The sequence below is a fragment of the Apaloderma vittatum genome, unplaced genomic scaffold (genome assembly GCF_000703405.1).
Source record: "Apaloderma vittatum isolate BGI_N311 unplaced genomic scaffold, ASM70340v1 scaffold170, whole genome shotgun sequence".
Taxonomy (NCBI): Eukaryota; Metazoa; Chordata; class Aves; order Trogoniformes; family Trogonidae; genus Apaloderma; species Apaloderma vittatum.
Window position 1 is genome coordinate 174293 of NW_009694922.1, and position 23328 is coordinate 197620.

General features: G+C 42.1%; 1 protein-coding gene across 1 annotated transcript; it reads right to left on the minus strand.

Annotated features, from left to right (window-relative positions):
• Positions 1-1995: 1995 nt before the first annotated feature.
• Positions 1996-23035, minus strand: PKDCC (protein kinase domain containing, cytoplasmic; the record flags this gene model as incomplete). Its single annotated transcript, XM_009869159.1, has 6 exons — positions 1996-2597; positions 4837-5010; positions 14666-14773; positions 15646-15725; positions 19361-19632; positions 22913-23035. Coding segments are annotated over 6 exons (843 nt in total), but the record flags the coding sequence as incomplete, so codon positions are not given.
• Positions 23036-23328: the final 293 nt, after the last annotated feature.

The window sequence follows — 23328 nt, forward strand, 5'->3', positions numbered from 1 at the left end:
CCAGGGGTTTCCATGCCACAGGTGCCAGCCAGGCACTTTGCTGAATCAGACCCACCACTGCCAAAGACACTTCCACCCCATAAATTCAGAATTTTAGCAGTGCTTATTGCTGCTGTTAAAATCACTTATTGTAGCATCATGGCTCTCTTATTAAGATTTTAATCAGCATTTCCACTGGAAAGCCTTACACTCAAAGAGTTATAAAACTGCCTGTGTAAAGTTGATTACCACTGAAACGCAGAATCCAGCTTCTTGGCTCATGGCTGCATTTCTTTCCTGCTTGCTTGATCTCTGTTTGCAAAAGCTGATGTAAATCGCATTGGCAAGTTTGTTTAATTCCAGGGAGAAACAATTCCTGACTTAAGAGGCATTTTTTCCAGCATGCGGAAAGTGATGGAATTAAACTATCCCAAGTTACCTGACTACATTAATGAATTACTCCAGATCGTTTCTTTTTTTTCTCTTTCACATGTTGATATTTTTTATGTAGGAATGCAAGTAAAGAATTTAACCATTCGTATTGTTTTTAAACACGGAGTATTTTTGGAAGGATGTACAGCACTTAATGGGAAGGAAATCACAGGAGGTTAAAGACTTTCAAAACACATACCAGCACCTCAGCGCCAACAACCCATATCACTTCAATGAACTGTGCAGTACGTGTTGGCATGATTTATGTAGCAATTTTAAAAGAATCTGTAGTGTTTGTTTATTAGCACAGCATGACTGATGGGTTCCTAAGTGCATGGCGACACAATCAGCTGAGCTATTACGGACAGGAGTCTGATAATTTGTGAGTTACAGCCATGACACAGCACATCATTTCAGTCCATGGCCAGAAGCCGTTACAGGGTATCAGTGACCTCAGAGAAACCGTGGTGAGACAAGATCCGCTGTCAACGGTGTCACTGCCGGAACATCTCTCCTGCACGGTTCACGCTGCTGCCCAGCTACCCTGGCTCTCTCTTTCCTTTCCTGACCCTCCTTGGTAAAGAAAATACACCATTTAGCCCAGCGTGCAATTCCTTCAGGAACTTCCTCTCATCCTCCACCCCTCCAAATGTTAAAGGGCTGGTACCACTGTGATTCAAGCCACAGAGCGGGAATGGCTGCTCAAGCGTTTTCTTCTACATCACTCACTTCATCACTGGCAACCACATAGACAAAGCCACCACGTACCCCGCAAAGACACCCTTCACTGGGAGCCACTGGAACAACATCAGTTCCTTCCTGGAAAAAATATCCCAGGATTAAATTTACATAACATATTTACGTCTAAGTCTTGACTGGATTTGAGTATTTATTTGCAACATAAAAAAATCAAGTATGAAAAAATTGTGTTTATCTTTTATTTTATTTTTTTACAAAAATAAACAATTTGAGAAACAAAAGCACATTTTTTTTCCTGACTGTACAAACTACAAAACAGTATGACATTGGTCACTTTAGCATTTACTTTATTGCTTTCACTGAAAGCAAATTCTTTAGACACACCATGCCTGTGAAATGCATTTTATATAGAATTAAGGCTAGCATTCATTTGACTTTATTAAGGTCATTTACTTCATTCACTCTAAGAATTAGCAAGCGGTGCCTTAGAAAACCAAGGGTTTGATGTTAAAAATACAAACAACTGCAAGATAGTCATTAAATTAGTACTGTTCCACCAGCTGGATGGCTCCGCCAGTCTGTCAAAGATGTGGCTTCCTGAACAATTCAAACTCAATTCAACAGAAGTCTTAAGCACAGGCTTAATTGTAAGCATATGCTTAGGCCTATCCCTATTCAGCAAAGCACTCGGCACTTGGGTAAGTCCCTACCCTTTCAGCGGGCCTATTCATATGCTTATGTGATTTGCTAGACCTACAAAAATGGTCCTTTTAAATTAAAAATGAAATTTTATGATAACATTGGAAGCAACAAGGAAAATTACCTACAGCCTTGCAATTCTAAACATAACCAATTCCTTTCTTTTGACAAACACGCCGGCATTGAATATTTGATAGCTTTAACACAAATGCTGATTGTCTTCAGTAACGTTTGCTATTCAGCTTACAAACTGATATGCTTCGGTTACTCTGTTGTGATTGTACGTGCCCAAATAAATATCAGTGAGGAGGATACAAGCTTCTCGTAGAAATGATCAACTCTCAACCCTGAACACACATGTACAGGTCAGAAACATTATGCTAACCTTGGCTAGAAAAGCCAGAGCTGTCAGCTGACTTACAACTAAAAATTATGCCCTAACAGTGTATCATATCCTGTATTTTGCTTTGTTTTGGTTTTTTTTAAAAAAAAAAAAATCACATTTTCAAAATGTTGTTCTATTGCACATTCATCCTGGTCACGCAGGTTATTTCTTTAAAGTTTTGTTTGGCACTCTATAGATTAGAATGAGTAATAGTGCAATTATCTCTCCAGCCACAACCGCCTTCTACCTAACAGCTGCCTATATTTATACACAAACAGCTCTTGTCACTCACATGCCAGACTGAGGCACTTTAGGTGTCAGTCTGTCACCTTCACATATGTTATCTTGTCAGGATCAGGCACGATATGATTTGAGGCCATCTTGAAGAAGACAAGCTGCCGACCTGCACCGAACAGGAAAAGGAGGGGGGAAGGAAAAAAAAGGAAATACATGAGAAGTAATGAGTAAAAGGCTGCCCACCTGAAAACATTGACATTTCATATTCATAACGCAACCAAGACTGAACTCTCTCTTAACTTCAACTGGTATAAACCTGAAATGCTTTTGTCTAAAACGACACCGAACCTCCCCTGCTTTCAGTATGTTTACTCTTACCTAATTATTGTCAAGACAGGGCTGTGCACAGCTAACATAGTACATGAAGGAAAAGTCTGAAGATTTTAACACAAATTTCACACAAACTTCAAACAGGTATTTAAAGACTCTCACACTGATAAAAATAGGCCTGAGTTCAGGGCTTAAATGAAGGATATTCATTTGATGGTACAGGAGTAGAATCACCTTTGCGTGTCTGAATCTTCGCAAAACAGATCAGCGTAATGTACATTAAACACGACCTTCTCTGAAATAGCTCTCGCTGGTCACTGCGTAGCTCTGGGTTTTAAATAAAGCTGGAACAAGCCTTCTACTCCTCAAAAAAAAAGGCACCAAAAAGTGATGGCAGCCTGGGTGGTGTAAGGCACCTGCCATACATACACCTGAGGACAGTGGGGGCTGAATTTGGTGAGGGTTCACTCACCATAATTTGTGGGAGTGGGAGCACAGTTCTTCTGTCTCCCCATGCTTACTGACCTGGCACCACACTCACAGCCCTGCCCTGCAATCAGTACCTGCCACCACGGAGATACTTTCCACATGTGTTCAACCTCTGCCTTCCACCTCTCTAAAACTTCATGAAATCAAACCCTATCTACTTCCAGCTGCCTCTCTAGGGGGCTCCCAGCATGCTGTTTCCTTAAAAAATATCACATGGCAAACAGAATGCCTCCAACACTTAGCAATTTTCCGTGCTGCGAGTTTTGGGGACTTACGTGCTCATGAGTCAAGAATGACAAGGTAAAGGAATGATAAATAACACTAGAAATATTGCGACTATGTCTCACTTGCTTTTAATATTGTAACCTGAGATAGGAGCTGAACCTCCTATGAATTTCCCCGTGCCACAATAATTACTTCTTTAGTATATTAATTAACTTCAATAGTCCGACTATAGATAGTCTGACATGGTGACCTAGTAGTCACCGGTTAGCCACAGGCAAGGTTAATATAAATTACTCTTTCCTAGGTTCCATGGAAGTCTCTGTTCACACCTCCCAGAAGCCATAGCAGTACACTGCCTAAAACACTGAAATGTTTGAACTATCTAAGGTTTCCACTCATTTGTGATGCTTTCAGAGCTGGGCACCTGCTAGGCACATATATAAGCCTGGCTGTGGTGTGGATTTACATTGCTCAGCTAAGCACAGCTAAAGCACCCAAACCCACACAGGGTAGGTTTGTAGATTTTTCACTTCAGCGTTAAGACATGTTGCGATCACAGAAGCACAGACAGAAAGCCGAGCCCCTGAGCCTAAGTAACTTGCAGTCTGTGGCACAGTGAGGACTTCAGTCAGCTTTCCCAAGGTGAGGTTAGCATCATCACAGGAACCACACTGGGACTGCCAGGCCCAGAGACCTTTTGGAAAATATATTTCTGTTTTCAACAAGTGTATTCTGTTAGACAAGAAAACTCCTTGTAACAAACGTGATTTTCCCCTGGAAGCTCTGCTTCTACTACTTCTGCTTCCACCTCCACTTCTACCTGGTTTCAAACCCTCCCTTCTCACTGTCCTTTTGGCAAAGCCCAACTGCTGGAAGCACAGCATTCCCACCAGCAGCAGGGCATCTCTGGCACCAGCCAGGAAGTCCCAGCTAGATGCAGGGGAAAACCTGTTTGGTTTTGTGTCAAACTCCAACAATCATATGGATCAGAAAGATTTATTTAAACCCAGATATTGGACCTTGTCCCACACGTTTAACTGCGGAAGCAAGTCACAGGCTTTTGTTGCTGTTTCTGCTGCTGTGTTTTAAAATAAAACTTCAGACCCTGTGGTTGGGAGACCTATGGTCTATGGGCTGTATCGCTTTGATGCCAGCTCCTCTGAGTCTGTCCACAGGTCCCCACTCCCCTGACAGCTGGCAAAGAGAAGCCCCATCAAAAACAAAACTGCCTCAGCTGGAACTTCAGAAACTATCCCACTTCTGGCTGCTGCTGATGGCTCCCACAGCTGTATTAAAACAATTAAAGCAGACAGAATACGTGACTCAGCTGCTGCTTCTGCTCCACAGTATCTGCGACCTACCTGTCCAAGTCGTCTGATTAGTTAGAACAAAAGCTTTGCACTGGGAGTAGCTGTCACAGATCTCAATTGCTTCACCGATGTCAAACACGGAGAGGAGGCAGCCCTTATGATGGTAAGATGGCCAGCATCTGTAGTTCTCATCAGGAATAAAAGCTTCAGGCACCCGTCTGTATTCTGCAAATAACCAGAGCAAAGCGATCGTTTTGAAACCTCCAGTAAACCGCTTGTTTTTAAAAGGCAAGGTTTATTATAACTGCTTAGGAGTGGGATATATGACGGAAAAGGTGACAGGCTAGACTGTACCAGCCCTGGTTTACTCCCAAACGTGTTTATAGCTCCGCACCTTACTTTCCTTTTCCTTTCCTTCTTTCTTCTTCTCACCTTTTTCTCCAGAAAGTGCTCATAAATAAACAGTCTGTGCACAAAACCCTTTCCCCTTCCCCACTGCATAGGCGAGGCTTTGGTTTTATTAGGAGTTTTACAGGAAGAATGTCCCATTGAATAAACAGCATCCACTTGAATGAACTGACTCACTGTCCTACTTCTTAACAGTGAGCAGGATTGTCGGGGTGAGACCTGACCAGGCGTTCCCAGCCCTCCCTCTCCCTCAGAAGAGCATGCTATTTTCCACCGGCTCCTTTAGAGAAAGAAGAAAAGACAGGCTTTTAATTAAGCAAACTTTTTTTTTTTTGCTTGCACAAAAGGGGAGTTGCTTGATGGGCCTCCGAAGAGAAGGAAAAAAAAAAAAAAAAAGGAGCAGAAGCATGTCAGCGTGGTCCTCGCCACGCTGTCCTGCCCATTACTCCTCTCCCTTGGCTGCCGTTCAGTCTCTCTTGCCTTTATGAGCTGCCTCTTGTTCTCTGTTCACAGCTCCTCTCACTTTCCCAGCCGCTGACGGGGTGGGTTTCCTCTAATGAATGCATCAGCAAATTCAGCTAATCATTTATAAACATTTCTATTTAGCGTCCAGACACACAAATTGATGGGTCCCTCCCTGTCTCTCCCTCCCCCCCCATCCTATTCAGAAAGTAAATAACATTCTATATTTCTTCTAATTGTATCTATTATGGAAACCAGAGCTGCTGGCCCTGACTCACAGGCGATTCTCGAGTCACTCTGGTTCAGGCATTTACTGCCTGACATTGCAGATTCAGCCTGCTAATATTTCAGGCAGCACATTGTACGAACATCACCGAGTCAGAGGCCAGTGTGTCTCTGACTCTAAACTGCCAGTATTTCAACTGGGAAAAGACGTACACATCTACAAGTGCTCATTCACAGCATGCAGTTTTATATAGTGGGAAACAAATGCAGCAAATGCATTTTTCTTTTCAGCCCGGCTCATTAAAAGCATCATAAGAAACATTCATAAATAAGCAGCAAAATCAGAGCTGATCATGTCTCACTTAAAAGCAAAGAAGGTTTCATTAATTCAGAAAATGCAGACTCACACAGACAAAGGAAAAAACTCAACAAAATTAAAATGCGGTTTCGCGTTATGAACGGTCACATCTGCATCAAAAATACATATGTATTTCTTCTGAAGAAGAATCTGAAGAAAAGTCACAGCATAAATGAAACTGCTACTGCCTGGATAAGTAAAGTCCCTTTTTTCCCACATTTCTGTATCAATCGTACAGTGTAACAATAATTGAACGTAACTGGATAATATCCCTTATCTCTGTATGGTAACTGCTGAGTATTGATTGGTACCTCACAACCAAGGTCAGTGCAAATGGAATGCAAAAAACATCAATTCACCATTGACGGCACCATACACAACTACCCGTTTCAGCGTGCATGCCATGATGACGAGCTATAAAATGTGATTTTTCACAACTTTTCCTTGCATAGTTACAGAAGTGCCACCTAACACTGTGCCAAACCCCTACGCCACACGGGATATTTGCAGGATGATGGCACTGGCTGCAGTAGCAGAAAATGAAGCATCTGCCTGATGCTCCACGTCAGCAGGGAGAGTGCCCCAGCCCTTCCCGACAGTGCTCGTGAAGCCTTGTCAGACTCCGTGCCAGGGCAGGGAGGGAGCTGCAGCATCCCTCAGCATGCCATCCGAGCACAAAGCAGAGCAATCCCATGTCACATCACGTATTTTTCTCCACATGAGGCAGAAGTCCATCTGGAAGACCCTCATTTTGAATTGTTGTTCAATTTTTAAATTCGTCTGCACACAGATATGCCTCTTAATATGCTTTTAGCATTATCGTTCTTCTCAACACTGTTCCTGGCACCGCTGTCAGGGGTTAGGGTCTTGGCTGACGTAAGCAGATTTCAAAAGAGCAGCAGTGATTTATGTGACCTGAGGCTCTGTCAGAGGTATAAGATAAAGTTCTCCATTTACGTAGACTTTTTCAAGGTGACAGAGCCTGGTAACTCATTTAGGCAGCTTCGACACATTAATCAGTTGGGCCAGCAATAACTACAATGGTGATGGTGAGGTCCTGACTTGTGGGTGCACAAGAGGATGGAAACCTCCATGCTGGTACTTAGGGTGGTCTCACCATGCAGCAGAGTCCTATGGCTGTCCTTGCTCTCCTTGCCACTCCCTGTCAGTTCCTACATGAGGGAAGCCACCAACATCTGCAACAACTCATGGGAACAGGGCATCATGACCCACACACAAAGAGCATTTGCCTTGGCTAGGAGATCGCCAAGCAGTAGACTTGCAGGGAAGAGAGTGGGATGCAGCGAGGGGGAAAGGCAGGAAGGCAGCTCTTCTCCCCACCTGCATGGGAGGCAGCAAGGGTGGCTGCCCGGGAGCACCCTGCTCCCTGGCTCACGTTCCCAAACCAGCCAGGCACTTCCACCACCCTGGGAAGCCAACATAGGATCTCCTCTCAAACTATTATAGTCAGAGCTGACCTGAAATGGATTGCAACACCAAACAAGCACTGGTCTGAGGAAACTGTATTTCTCTCCGAAACCCACTTTATCTCAAGCAGAGCAAGGTAGCTGCCTTCCCTGTCTGCACAGCGAAGGCAAATATCCCTGGAATCTCTTGTTTACGCACCGACAAATTAGGGAGCTGACCCCTTAGCCCTTATTTGTACAAGTTGTGAAGAAACAAACGCCTCTCACATGAACTAGAAGGGCACTCCTGAAGGATGCTCCTCCATCAAGATATGCCCTGGCAATGACATCAGTCCCAGTCCACAGCAGAGCTGGGATTCCCCTACACCTTTATATGACCTACAGTCACTACAGTGCAGTTACTTGCTCAATTAAGTAATACTCCGTGGGGTTAAAGACAGCTCCACCTCAGGTTTTTGTCCTGCCAAGACCTGAAACTTGCTTAAATGGAGTCTGTGGAATTCAAAGGCTCATGGCAGTAAATCACATCATAAAAAGGTCAAAGTTCTGGTCGATTTCCAGACTAATGGTGTTTAAAACCAATAAATACTTGCCTAATACTATAAATGCAGCCATAAATTTACACTTTTGCGTACGTACACATAGCTTGACACAGAGTACATAAAGTCTATCAAAGTAACGGCAAGGAATAGATCAGAGAAATGTAGGACATTCCTCCCAGTATTCCAAAAGGAAAAAAATCCTTTTCTCCATCTACTGATTTTGTGAGGATTGAAGCAAATAAATGCAATGCAGTAAGCCTCATCTTGATGTGACAACAGATTTACTCCAGCCTAGAATAATGGAGCTGATTCCCTGCTCACAGTTACACAAATAAATCCTACTAGGAAACATATCTCCTGCCATGTAATCATTTTGAAACTTCAAAATATCTTGCTATGTTGCATCTGGGTAATCCTCAAAAGTCTTTGTTTTATGATTATTCTAATAGTCTTAAAATATTTTACAAGTTTGCTCTGGCCAATCAAGATACATTTTGATCAGACCAAAATCTTCTTAGAAGTGTCTTATGGTGCTAGCCAGCCTCTGTAATATTCGAACTGAGCAGGTTTTTGTGATAGGTAAGACAAGCATCTTTGAAAGTAATCTGCAGCATCACTGACTAGTGCAATAGCTATAAAAGGAAGTCAATGCTTAAAAACTTACTCTAAATTTTTTCCATCAAAAATCACCTGTGTTGTCCCAAAGCTGACTACAATCTATAAACATACTCATTTTCACTGTACTAGACTGAATCATACAAATAACTCCACAAGTATATAATAAACTATGTGAAACTGCCTGTGGTTTCCCCCTTTTAACTTGTTTGAATCACCCTAAATCTGACTTTAATCAGGCCTAATGACTGTTTATTTCTGCCACAGCAGCCAGATTGCATTTTTCCTACCAACTATAGTAACTCATTGGAAATTTGCCCAGTTCTTTTTTCTAGTTATCACCTGCGAATACACCATGGGTCAATGACACAGACTCAGTACTGTTGTTCACCCTTGAGAGCGAAATCATGTTGTTCATTTTCCTCCCTTCTCTTTTCCTCCCTTCTCAAGAGGAACACTGGCAGTCGACTCAGGATTTGCTTTTAATTGCTTTGCTTACAAATAAACAGAAATAGCCTGATCTTGCCAATCTCAGCAAAAAGTGGTATTGAGTAGTGTTTTTCTCCACAAACCAACCCCACCAATTCCCAGGGAGCTTACGGAGAACAGAACCGAATCCTAAATAGACAGTCACATACTTATGTTTTTAGTGCATTTTATGCTGAAATTTTCCTCATGCTTCAATACCTCACATTTAAACACGCCTCTGACAACAAGCCCCGCAAAGGCGTACACGCAGTCGCACTACGGAAAGCTCTTTTTTGGTATATCTGAGATAAACGGCATGCTAGGCGTATCCCGCGTGTCTCTGCTTTCAATCATTTCTGACGAATCCCAACTGTTTGGAAGGACAGACGGTCCTGGCAGGACCTGAGTCTGCCGTCAGACAGGGAGATAGCCTTGCTCCTCTGGTGAATATTTCCATCCTTTGGCTGTTACCCGCGCACACGCTGGAAGCAAAGTAAGGCTTGCCTCTTTTTATATGCTTCCATTGTGCTTACAGTAGAGCCATATTTAAATTGGTATGCAAGCTGTCACCGAAGTGCAAATAAATAAGGAGAGGAACGACATGTTCCCTTACATTTTATTCCCATTAACATGACACAGCTGGAGTGTTTTTCCTGCCTCGTGCCCCATGTCCCAGGGCTGCTCACCGGGCTGTGGAGCTGCTCTGCACCCGCAGACACCTCTGCAGTGCACACTGATTTACTGGAGGCAACTAGCCCAAACTACTGTCACAGATGCTTCAAAGCTGCATCTGGCCAACTTGCTCATAAAAACAACGATGCTGATGACAGATGAGCCAAAAGGTGTCTCATGTGATATGTGTGGGGTATTTAAGCTTAAAGACAGGTGCCTGCAGGACTTGTAAAGGTATAAAGGTGGCTTCTTTAGCGTTCCTGAAAGGCAATGAGGACCTAACCCATCAGCTGAAAGCACTTTGCTGTGTGCTGCCAGCTAGGACCTGGAGAAGCTCAGCCATGGCAGAACACACTCCTCAGGAATCAGGCCATACGGCTTGCACGACAGCAGAGATACGTATGACTAACCGGTCATTATGCAGCTCTACAGCCCCACCATATTTCCAGTGCAAAACTAATTGCTCCTCTCCTCCTCTGTGTGCTCACTGCCCTTCGCTTCTCTTCCCCTCGGCTGGCCATGAAGCAGCCCTGGTGTCTCTGAGAAAGAGACACCAGATGCACAAGTGCCAGATAAAAGCAGGAATTTGGGCTGCAAGGTCTGGGCTGCTCTATGTTCCCGGCTGAGCTTTCAAGGGCCTTCAGCAGCACAGTTTTAGCCTTGGCATTGTGGCCTGATGCAAGATATACAAACTGCCTCAAACAATATTCCAGCAACCTTGCAAAATTTCCTCTTTCTCACATACACACATGCACAAAATACACACATCCTCCGCTCCCCTGCCTTGATTTCAATAATTCTTGGGTGGATTTACAATTTCCTAAGCAGGTTGCTATAGTGACCCTGCAGAATATTTTTTCAAAACACTGTTGTACTGTAAATGTTTACATACAGCATTATCCTGCCAAATTATCTTAAGACAAAGGAAAAACACAAAGTGTCTTTGCTTTATGTCCAGCCTTCTAGCTTTTTTAGCACTGAGAATGCACTTTCAACTAACAGCAGCAGCTAATTATGCCTTTCTGTGGACTTGCACACCCTCGGGCCTAATAATGGGTCATCTATTGGCTTTAATGAATAACAAAACTATCCGATTTACTAGTGTTAGCTGATTTCACGCATTTCTGAGTAAATTCTGAGTTAACTGAAGGGCGGGTCTTAGCTCAAGGGCCAGACATCCTGTTGGTACAAATCAGTGTCACTTGATTGAAGTAATAAAAATCTTGATACTTGGTCAGGACTTTACTGATGAACATCAGTAGATTTTTTTTTTTTATAGTCTTCTAAATCTGGATAATTAATTGAATGATTTAATCAGTTTTAGATAACATATGTCAGAAGAAATACATGGTTCCTGTTTTAATTCACATTCTTCTGGATTCCAGGAAGAGAGACCAAAAGTCAATGGAATATAAAAGTATTTGTTCATGGTGTTGTTTTAAACACTGTAATGTTCCTATATCAACATTAACAGTATTGTGATTTATGATTACAGAACACATACATAGCTATCAAATGACTCCCGCGCCTCTACTCTGTTTCTAAGATACTAAACCAAAGTCCAGAGCATAATATAATTTACAGCACTATAAAATCTTTTACAACTGAAGCACAATGAAAGCTTAATATCCAAGACCTTCTGTAATATGACTATGTCATCTTGTTAAACTTTATTTATGGGAACACTAGGGCTGACAAGAACTTTCTTCATGTCACTTCCCGACTGGTTACCAATATCACCTTTCTCACTTCAAGGTATTCAAAGGAGGAGGTCTTCCTTTCAAAAACATAGGTTCAGGTAGTTAACAGACTGTTTCCTTAAAGTTTATGTTTTAGTCATGGCCTTAGATCACTTGTCCAGGATCATGATCTCTTCTTTCCTAGTGAAAATTTACGATGTTCTACACAAGACAGGAGAAAATTCAAACCCTTTAGACCCAAGACCAATTCTGACACACCACCACCTGAACCTTCCGTAGTTTCTTTTTCCACAAAACAAACCGAAACACAAATCTTGCAATTCTTGGACCTGAATCCTTCAGTTCTGCTTTTAGGATTTCAAAATAAATCATACACCAGAAAGGCTTTATTTTATCACAACCCTTAGATGCCAGAGAAGACCAGCACTGTTAAATCTTGTGATTTCTACTGTTTGAGAGAGCAAAAATCCTGTGAGCCAGCTACTTTGTGAGATTTTCATCATCTGGAGCAAAACTGAGGTGAACTTGTGCCTGCCTGATCTTGGCACACGAGTGTGCAAATGCAAAGCTCTGATTAACTCCAGTCCGGCCCGAGAAGCAAAGTATTATCTCTAATTTTTTCTTACCCTAAAACTGGGTTGGAAAACGCTCTCCTTGGACTTTCATTATGTTGCAGAACAAGGCAGAAAAGGTGTAATATAGCCCCACAATCTTAAAAATAGTTTTTCTTTTCTTTCTGAGAGTAACAGAGTGTCCTCCTAGACCCCAAACAGGGCCAAAGCAGGACCTCAGCCGACAGCATGGGAAAGCATCACCATTGTTCCTTCTCACCTCTGCCTCTCCCTATACTACTCACCAAGACTTGTGCAAAATATTTGACCTGCTCAGCCATTCAGCCCTGGTTTTGCTGGTCAGGACACCAGCTCAGCTGGGAACGTCCTGCCAGCAGAAGAGGTTGATAACTAGGACATCAGTCCCCTCCAATGTCACTGTCACCCTCTCCTGCAACCTCACTGTATCACGGGAGATTTTCTCATTCCATAATCTCTGGATAATTTCTAATTAATAATTCCTAATTCCATAATTTCTGGATTGAGAGTATTGAAAATTAATTCTAATATGGTATTACCAGTCACATACCAGCTGAGGAAGAAATCTGTTAGGAAAAAGTTATATGAATGAGTAGGTAGGTGTATTTTCTCCCTCTTGATACGACATTTTGGCAACAAAACAAAGAGTTTAAACAGAAATAAATAATAACCCTTTTTTTGTTTGTTTAAAGTAGCCTTAGAACAAACAAGAAACAGGCCTGCACATCATAAAGGCATGGCAGCTAAGTCTGAAAATATACCTCATTTAAGTGTAATTTCCACTAAGATACCCGATTCCTCAGTCTTGCTACTGGTCAAGGACATTATCCTATCAAGGAATTCAATATTACACTCAGGGTTTTAAATGCAGATTGGCCAAGTATGTTACACAACGCATCTACAGATTTTCAGCATTTCTGCTCACGCTGTAGAATTCCAAAGTTCATAAGAAGTGCCCTACAAACAAAAAGGGCTCCTTGCACAGAAAGAAGTTACTAACCATGAACACAGGTTGTGGATTCTGTGTTATATTATCCAGCATGATATGGAATTAAACTAACACAAAAATGTATAATTATTACAGTAGCCCAATACACACAATGCTCTGCTCCCTATTAGTAGAAACCTGCACAGTTAGATTTACTACTACTGTCCTAAGCTTCTCTCCATGAAATTCTTTATAAACATGACAGCTCTTTAAAATCAAAAACTTCCTCTTGTCCTGATATGGCAGTGAAATCTGGAATCAGCCAGCATCACAGAAAACCTGCAGCCCTCCTGGCACTTCTTCAACAAAGGACGTGTTTGTACTATTGATTGTACTGCTGAAAATAATTTTGCTGTGTTGACAGCCATCACTCAGCACAGATTGCGATGAAAAGCTGAAAATTAGAAAGTTAAATGAACACCTGCAACAATTTTCCTGCCAATTTTACAACAAAATAAATATTGAATTATTCTGATAAGTGGGTCAAATTCATCCCTGGTGTCATGGCCCTTTGAGGTTAACAGGCACTACGACAGGAATGAATTTGGCTCCTGTGTGTCTTTCACAGAGCAAATGCTTCACTGAACTTTTCAAATCCCTTGTGCCAACATTCATCTTCATTTAGAACATATCTTTCCCTCTTTACTGAGTTTTTGCAGCAAAGCCATAATTTTCCTATCAACTTGCAGTCAATTACATTGACAGTTTGACATGAATACTGTACATACACAAAAATAATTTGCAAAACATCTATTTTGATTGTTAGACTTAACAGTCATTTCCATCATACGTAATCTTCTCTGATGTGTATGATGCCATGAGCTATCCTTCCAGGAAGGATATGCATCCCTCCTTATCATAGCTGCTTGAGCAACATTTTACATACCTGTGGTGCTGCAGGGATTTTATTAAAAAGACACTATCATTCAGCTCCATTTTCATCTTGTCAGTTGTGTTTTTTTTCCTTTTTTAGTCTACTGCTAGCAGAAGCTGAGGGAGATACAATTTTTCTCTAGCAAAGAAAGTAAAAATTTTGTTCTTCCAACCTGCAAATGCTTACATTGCAAGAAATTCCCAGGAAATCCACGGCGGGCTATGGCATCTTGATTAGATTCTCCTCAACTCATGCTTTCAGCAGGTTCTGGTATTACTACAGCAGAGAAGTGTGTGGATATGATGAAACACATTTTCCACAAATCTGCTACAGAGGGCAAAGCTCCACTGGATTTCCTTATCCCCTTGGATGTCCAGCTATGTCACTGAGTGAGAAGGGCTTCAAAAGGCTCCCAGGAAGCAACAAGCAGACAACTGATTATCATGGGCATGATTTCAAGGGCCACTGAGACCCATTTTCTGTGCATTTGCCCTTTCAAACCTCTAAATAAAGAAGTCTTTGATTTTAAGTTTCAAGAAAGACCACTTTACCAGTTTTAGGCCTCCGGGTTGTGTTCTGTAGGTACTCTCCACTCTTATACAGATTCAAAACTCTCTCTAGCTGAGCAGCCGTTTCATCTATTCCCCAATGAAGTTCTCCTTTAAAAGCACAGAAAAACAGTGAGTTAAACAAGGAGCAGCCCACACAGGACAAAAAAAAAATAAGGTTGAATGTAAATAAGGCCTGAAGCATCAGAGCTCAGCGGTGCCCTGCTCTATGCCACTGTTCGGACATGGACCATGAAATCCTTGAGTTACTACAAGCTGGATTTCACATCTGACATGATCCAGGCGTGTCAAAAGCTGGCTTGTCCAGCTGGGAGCCCCATGCCTGCGGGCAGAAAACACCGTGATGAGGGACCCCAGGAGGGACCAACTTTAGCCAGTATAGGGAACTCCAAAGGCTTTGCTTGTTAATTAGCTATAGCCCAGCATCAACTTCCCTGTGGAATGAGCACTATACAAGCTACAAAAGCCCTAGAACGATGCACCAAAAACCCTCAAATCAGATTTACAGGCACATGCAACTAATCTTGTCTCAAAGGCACTACCTCGGTGATTAGTAAAGATCTATGGTAATGTCACTTGCCTCTGACTTCTGAGGCCTAAAAGCGCCACTGGTACTGTTGGCAACAGCGAAATATTCTTGGTTTACTATTAAAATTCCCCTTGCCAGAGCCAGTTTTTTTTCCAGAACCCACAAGGAATTGCACACTGCTGCAGTTCCCTCCAGTGCTGAGGTGCCAGGAGGAAGTAAATACTTCTGTGAAGCCTAGATAAAACCTTGGAATGGGATTTCTCTGGTATACGGGCCATTCTCACCTTCTCTGTAAGGGAGAAATTTTACCCTGGATAGAAAAACTAGCAGGTTCTACTGCACTGAACACAAAACACAGCATCCTCCCCATGCCAAACATGCTAGTAACACTGAAAAAGGAAATACTTGGCATCACAATGTTTATCGCAATTACCTGTTGCATTGACTATCTTATCCAGTAATGGTCTCAGTGAGGTTGGAGCACTGTGTGGAAGAAGATACGTAAAAAAAAACCTGCAATAAAAAAGTAACCCATATTGAAAAAAAGATTTAAAAGAATTTACAAATGCCTGATAAGTACTGAATAACACAGGGAATAAAATTCTTATTGCTTATAAGCCACTGACCTATTCGGGAAATATAATCATATTCTACAGTTAAATAAATATATAGCTGAGACTATTCACCCAGCTGTCTGGCATACCTAGACCACACTGTTACATACAAGGCTGCCTTGTAACTACGTGTAAATGTTCCATTAATACAGAAATTTGCTCTGAAGCCCCATGGATTGTGACCATTTGCAAAGCCATCTATACTTTAACAAACTAAGAGGAAGCCATAAACCCCAGAAGTCTTGGGGTTTTTATCAAACCTTGAAAGAGCATAAATCAAATTTCTGCTCAATTTCAAATAATTAGCTACTATTTTCTTTTCTAGAGTTATCTTAGACTTTCAAATGAATTGCCAAGTGAAAGCCTTCTTCTATTGTTTAAATGCCACCACAGTTCAGAATGTCTTCTCTGTTCATAGAATTATAGAATCATAGAATGGCCTAGACTGGAAAGGACCTTAGAGATCATTTAATCCAACCTCCCTGTCACGGGCAGGGACACCTCTCAACTAGATCAGGCAACACATGGGGACCAAACGGGGATCGAACCTGCGACCTTGGTGTTATTAGCACCATGCTCTAAGCAACTGAGCTAACCAGCCCTCACCATTTATCTAAATTCAAGATGTATTCATGTAGATATTCATTGACAGATGTATATTCTCCATTTTAACATTTTTATTGAAAAAAGAAAATCAATATGCCTTTATCATCACTTGAAGTACAATTAATTTTCAAATTGTTCCTTTAGATTTCTATTACTCTGCCTATATTAATACCTATTGCAAATCTCAGTGCCACAGCAATCTAAGATAGAGATGGACAGTTCAGGATCTGACAATATAGACAGAACTATCAGACATAAATTTTAGGTAATGAGCAGAACAGGAGCACAACTGGGAAACTGCCCAGCTTTACATCTAACCTGCAAAGCAAAGTAAATGCTTTTTCATATACAGAGATCACACTGCCAAACAGAAACCTCCAGCGACTCTTGCATAGGAGGTAGAATAGCAGATGTCTTACATAAGTACAAATTAAAAAATTAAGTTACTGATAGCAAAAAATTATGATAGATACAAGTATTACTGAGTTGACATATTCTATTTACACAGGGAAAATTTCCCTGAGATTGTAACTCCCTTTTTCATCCCTTACAAAAATAGCATTTATGATTTTCCCAAGTGGGATTATCCCCTGGAAGGTTTTCTTAGCGATTAATATGAAATAGTCAATATAAATACATACAGAAACTGAAAAGGAAGCATAACATTTGTAAGGAATAATTTGCCTGGTAAATTTTGTCCCACTTTTTTTGCTTAGAGGTTAGCCATAAAGCAGAGTATGACTGATCATGAATAGTTCTTCACAAAAATTCAGTAGCTGTCATTTGCTTTGCTAAACACTGGATCAATGCGAGTCACAGAGATTATTGTTTCTCCATGACTACAGAAATGCACGACTTGTTCCAACGCAAACACCCATATGTAAAATTCTGACATGTAGAGACACTGGTGCCTGCACAACTTAATTGCAGGACCATTTGTTATTCATCAATTCCAGGGCCAGTGACATCCCTTGTGATCTGCATAACACAGATTGTCAGATCCTTTTACATTTGTTCCTACAGCCTTTTGTTCCCCCTTTCTTTTTTTCTTTTTGAGAACGATCTGATCTTAATTTAAGAATCATCAGAGATGGAGAATTCATTCCAGCCATTGCTTAATAGTTCAAAATATTAATAAAATTTTAAAACTGTCTGGTGCTTTGAAAATTATTCCTCTAAACATTTGGAGAAAAACACATAGAGACATGTTTGTGATAGGAGGTAACCCCCTAAAAGTCAAGATGGGGCCAGTTCTTGCATAGTAGAGTTTTTTTCCAAAATGTTTTCTCTCCTTTAATTATTTACCTCATAAAGAAACCAGCTAGATAGGCTAATTACACTTTCAAGGCTAGGGCCTGCTATATTTTAAAATTACTAGGGATTTATGCATTGTTTGACCTATCACTGCTTTTGACTTCTACCTTACAGCACTAGCAACGCTTTAACTGAGGGCAATCGCTAACCCTACAGCAACAGAGGGCATCCACTGAAATACAAAATTTAGTAGCCTACCCCTAACAAAGTGTGGATTCAGCTTTCCAAGACAAGCGGGCAGGGTTTTGTTACTAATACCCTAGCAGGGGTGGTCACAGCCCGCTACAACATGAAGCTGCTGTTGAACAAACACCCACTGTCTCTATCAAATTAAGCAAAAGAAAGAGCTGAAAACACTGGGGCACTGTGCATGCCTTACACACTGGCACATGGTTCACAGGCAACATTAAGAACTGTAACAGAAAAAGATTGTTTCCTTCAGCGAGAGCAGCAACCTGCCGCGAGCCCACCACGCTGCTTACGACCGGGATGGATGGGTGCCTATTAAAGGTTTCATAGCTAGACCAGGAAAACAGTCTTAACCAAAAGCTAGCAAGCTAAGCAAGATCTTTAAGCCAAGCAAATGGAAACGGAAAATTTTGCAGGACACACTAAAAAACTGTGCTGCGCAACTGCAGATGGCTGTCATGTGGTGCAGCCCATTTCAGTGTGGTCAGCTAATGCAACACACATGCTGGTGGGCGCCCTGGGACCAAAGCAGAAGACTCTCTTTGGAGCAGCCTCTCCTCGCTGTGGTCTGGCAGTCAGCGAACAGCACCGCACTTGAAAGGAAGTCTAAGAAACGAGCACACCACTATGGCATTACTTTGAGATCCTCCATCCTCCTATCTGGACCGCACAAGCCAGCCACAGTGCTGAAGGCTTTCTTCAGCATGGCCAGCTGGTCAGTGTGACCTGTAACCTACATGTCCCCCGTCGTATGGGCAAGGAACAGCACCAGGAGTAAGTCCCCCAGTGCGTGCCCACGTATACAACAGGGGCTGGGAGAGGGTGTGAAAGGGAGCACCCCTCGCTTTAAAAGGTTTGGGATTACTCTCCAGATCGTCAGTGACTGAGGGCAGTCTCAGCAACCCCATGGCTGAACCAGGGATTGTTATTTATCACCCTACCGTAGCAGGCTCTGGCATCAAAGAAGCATCCACGGCAGGAAGCATCAAGCCAGAATGCAGGATAACTAACTGTGCCTCTGAGGCCAGTGCTTTGCTCAGCCAGTGGTGGAAAATACGGGATGACCTCTCCTAACTCACACTGAAGAAGAGCTGACTGAATCATCTCACCACAGGGCTAATGGGCCCCCATCTCCATGGGCACCTCTGTTTCACTGCTGTGAAAATTGCTACTTGTGCGAAAAATTTAGCGAGATTAAGCCAATGTAAAATTAGATTGAGTGGTGAATCACACTCAAAGTATGCAAAACATTTCTAAAGTTATAAATGTTATGTATTTTCACAAATGAAACAATTCTTCGTGGCTCCACTTACTCTTGGTTAATGGTTCTGAGACAACATGTACTTGTTGACGAGAATCACTACAGAGGATGCTGGAGACTTTTTGCCCACTTTCAATGCTGTTTTACTTTATTTCATCACATACCTGTAGGCGTTGTAGAGATTCCTCTTTTCGTTCATACTCTGACACCGTCCCTCAACTGAACAGGGAAGGGTGAAGTTTCTTGCGGGGAATTCCATGAAGCAGTCACTGTTACTGGTGCAAGAGGTCTCCTCAATGCTGGCATCGTCCAGATCCGTCACCTTCAGTTCCCCATCCACGATCACAAACTGACGAGGGCGAAAATCCAGTAATGTCACGGAGCCAAGCGGAGAGTGAGCCAAATAATGCAGAAGCCGAACTAAGCTGAGACATATCTGAAATGCAGAAATGCAGGTACTTTGCATTATTATCTCAGTACAAAGTATATAAATGAAATCACTTTAGCCAAAGATACATTGGTAAATATATGACTTAATATAAGCATTATAACTTATTCTCAAAACTGAATCTTGCAACTAAGATATTTTTCATAGGATTAACATAGTTGATTGTAAAACCCTTAGAGACTTGAAACAAAAATAAGCTTCTTTACCAGTGCTTTCCCACACTATTCTTGAAGCAGGGCTCAGTGTTGCTATTCATACTTTTAATAGAAATAAAAGCATTAACTTGTAATAACACATTACGCACAGGCCTTGGCCATGCAGCCTGATTACACACTCCAGGTCTGGAAGTTTTGGCTGGACTGCTCCACACACACGCCTGGAGCTCCAACTGCAGATGGTGTCTGTATTGCCCCCATACTGATCCTACCTTTTGATGGCTTTTATAATATTTTTCCCACTGGTTCCTCTTATGTTTGCCTTTTTCCAGGGAGAAGGAAGCAAATTCCCAGAAAGAGGTGCTCCGCGGCTCCTCTGTAACTCTTCATTGTGCCCAGGATAAGCAAATATGTCCATCTACCTTGGTGAGTCTACCTTGGTGGACCCTCATGTGTCACTCTGAGGCTGGGGTGGGAGCTCTGTGCTGATGCTGCACTTTTCAGCAGAAGGTTGGAAACTTGAGTAACTATTACTAAACAGAAAACTTGATGGATGTTGAACTCAGTCTCCTTACCAAAGCACTGTTTTCAATTCTTGCATTCATTTGGAGTCCGTAACGTATTAATGTAAATGTAGTATTAATATGAACACAGTTAAATACTGGAATTCTTATTCTGTGTATTAAATTAATAACAGGCCTTATTCAGTCTAGCAAGCTTTTTATTGTTTATTTATAATCTTTGTTTTCTGTTAAAATACACTGTTAAGGCCACGTGCATTGAAGTAGTCAAACCCAAATTCAATCTTAGGGCATAAATGGTATACTCAGGGGAGCACCTAAACATGTCCTTCATAAGAAAGCTGAACATATCTGAAATTATGTCTCACAGACCCTTTGTCCTTCGTAAGAAAGCTGAGCATGTCTGAAATTATGCCTCACAGACCCTTTGCCTTTAGGACATTAAGACTACCTTACACTTCTATAATCATTTCCCTGCTTGACCAGACTAGAACATTTTAATCCTACTTACAGGATGCCATAGTTCACAGGGAGATGCCTGCAGGTAGAGATGAACAGAGGCCTGGTTATGGGATGCCAGACTTGACCACCCTTTCCTACTCTAGCAGGACATAGGATTCATAGAATCATTTAGGTCGGAAAAGACCTTCAAGATCAAGTCCAATCGTCAACCTGGCAATGCCATGTATGTGCCATCCCACAATACACTGTATATAAAAGGCACATTCAGCCCAAACAAGCCTGTAATACACAAATCCTCTGTTGCCAATGAACTGAGAATTTAGCCTGAAGAAAACCACAGATTGTCATCTCAAATTATTGTCCTTTTCTCAAACGCCCCTGCTCCTGCACCGGGAACCTCTGTGACCAAGCCCAGTGGGCTGCTGCCCTGACACCTGCTGCCAGGCTGGGGCTGCCAGTGTCCCCATAAGACACACTCTGAGCACACAGGTGAAGGCTTTGCTGAGTGCAGACGTGCTGATCTGGGGAGCAAGTTGACTGCATAGTCCTTCAAAACAAGGAAATTATTATTTGTAGGAACATTCCCGTTCGGTCCCCATGTGTTGCCTGATCTAGTCGACAGGTGGCGTCCCTGGCAACAGGGAGGCTGGATTAAAATTATCTCTGAGATCCCTTCCAGCTTAGGCCATTCTATGATTCTATGGTCAAATATTTATGCAACCACTTTCAGGACTGGACCACAAACAAGTCTCACGTATTAAGAAGACATGATTTTATTTCCTCCTTCTCTGCATTAGTTGTGTCCTAGACAAGCAAAAGAGCATAACATTATCTAAGACTTCATTACAGCGATTACAGGTATGTTTTATCCCTAACTCCACCTCTGAATCAGCTCAGCAACCTCCCCTAACTCTCCTTCATCTCCCTTTGCAATTGCTCACTCAGAAGTACACATGCTGGAAGGAAACTTCTCTCTTTATTAACTATAATCTATCTCTTGGTCATTTACTTTGTAGGCAGCTGCCATCGTGGTCCATTATTTGCATTGCCTGGGTGAGACAAGCTGAAGACATGTCCTATATTTCAGGAGGCGTGACAAGCACTCTACCATTAAGATCATACCTTTTTCCAGAAAAGGGAGATGAAGCTTAGCGTAGGGAACACACTTGCTCTATCTATATTAGTAAAATAAACTCTGCCAGGGAACATTCCTGGCCATGGGAACTTAATCCCACACGCACACTCGTGAGCATACTCTCTGGCTCGGGTCTGACTGGGATCAAGGCTGTTCTCCTGCATCGTCTCCAGACATGATCCAGAAGCCATTAGGGCCTGGGGTGCATGTCCAACCAGCATCCCCACGCAGTCACCCAGCCTTCAGTGAGTGCCAGAATTCCATAGTAAAGGTGTGGGCTGCACCTTGCTGGCATCTCTGAGGTTAGTCAGGCTGACTTTTAATTTTCTGGTACAGATGTAGGCATACAACCCAAAGTGGTTTAGATGAAGGCTGCTGCTGCCTTGCGACATCTTAAGGGAGTTAACCTCAGCTGATGACACATCCCAATATACACTGAGACAGTATGGTCTTGATCAAAGCACTGCCACAGTCTGGCTTCATTTTGGACAAATTAAGTGTGACCTTCATGCTGCTGGTAAATTGCCAGCATGGTGGACAACCTGGGATCAAGACTTGTGTACATTTAGTTCACTCTTCCCCCAGTAAAAGATGAACAGAGCAGGAAGCAGCAGAAAACAATTCTAAAACCAACCTATGATAAGGATCAGGAAAGAAATGTAACATCCTTCTATTGTTTAAATCCCAGTCACAAAGCACAATGCTCAAAGCCAAAAATCCCAGGCCTCGAGCTTTAACAAGTAAGAAATGTTTGAAGATATCATGTAAAAAGCATATAACCAGCTACAACCAGATAACATCAACAGATAATATTTCTTAAACACTGCAGAAAGGGAGTGCTAAATGTTGTTTCTAAAGCAAGATGCAATCATATGCAAAGCAAATGCTTAATAAATGCGAATTGCATTGCATAGTACATAACCCCTGCCTCATGCCCGATGTTATTTTGTATTCATTGCTCTCTTAAAAGTCCTTTTAAAACAGCTGCTACTCACTCGAAATCTGTCTTCCCAGGAAGTCTGTAAAAGCTGAATCATCTCTAAAGGCGAGCCTAGTTCAGTGATGGTCGTCAGCGTGTCTGGGATGTCATTGCTATCTTGGTAGCAATAGCCATAGAGCTGAAAAAAAATCACAACCAGGCAATATCAGTGTAATGTCTCTCGGCATGCTTTTACATTTCTCTGTGGATGAGGTGCAAAGTAAGCATTTCTCACAAGGCTCTAAGCTCTGCACATTGTATTGCCTTGAAGTTGCCTCCCCCCAATAGATTTTGTGTCCTCTCATTTGAGGAACACTCCCTTGACACTCCAAAATTATCTAGCAGAGTCTTTTGTGGGCATCCCACAGCAAGAGGCCAGTGAAGTGCTCCCTGCATACTGCGCTGTACAGAATCTTATCTCAATTAATATTG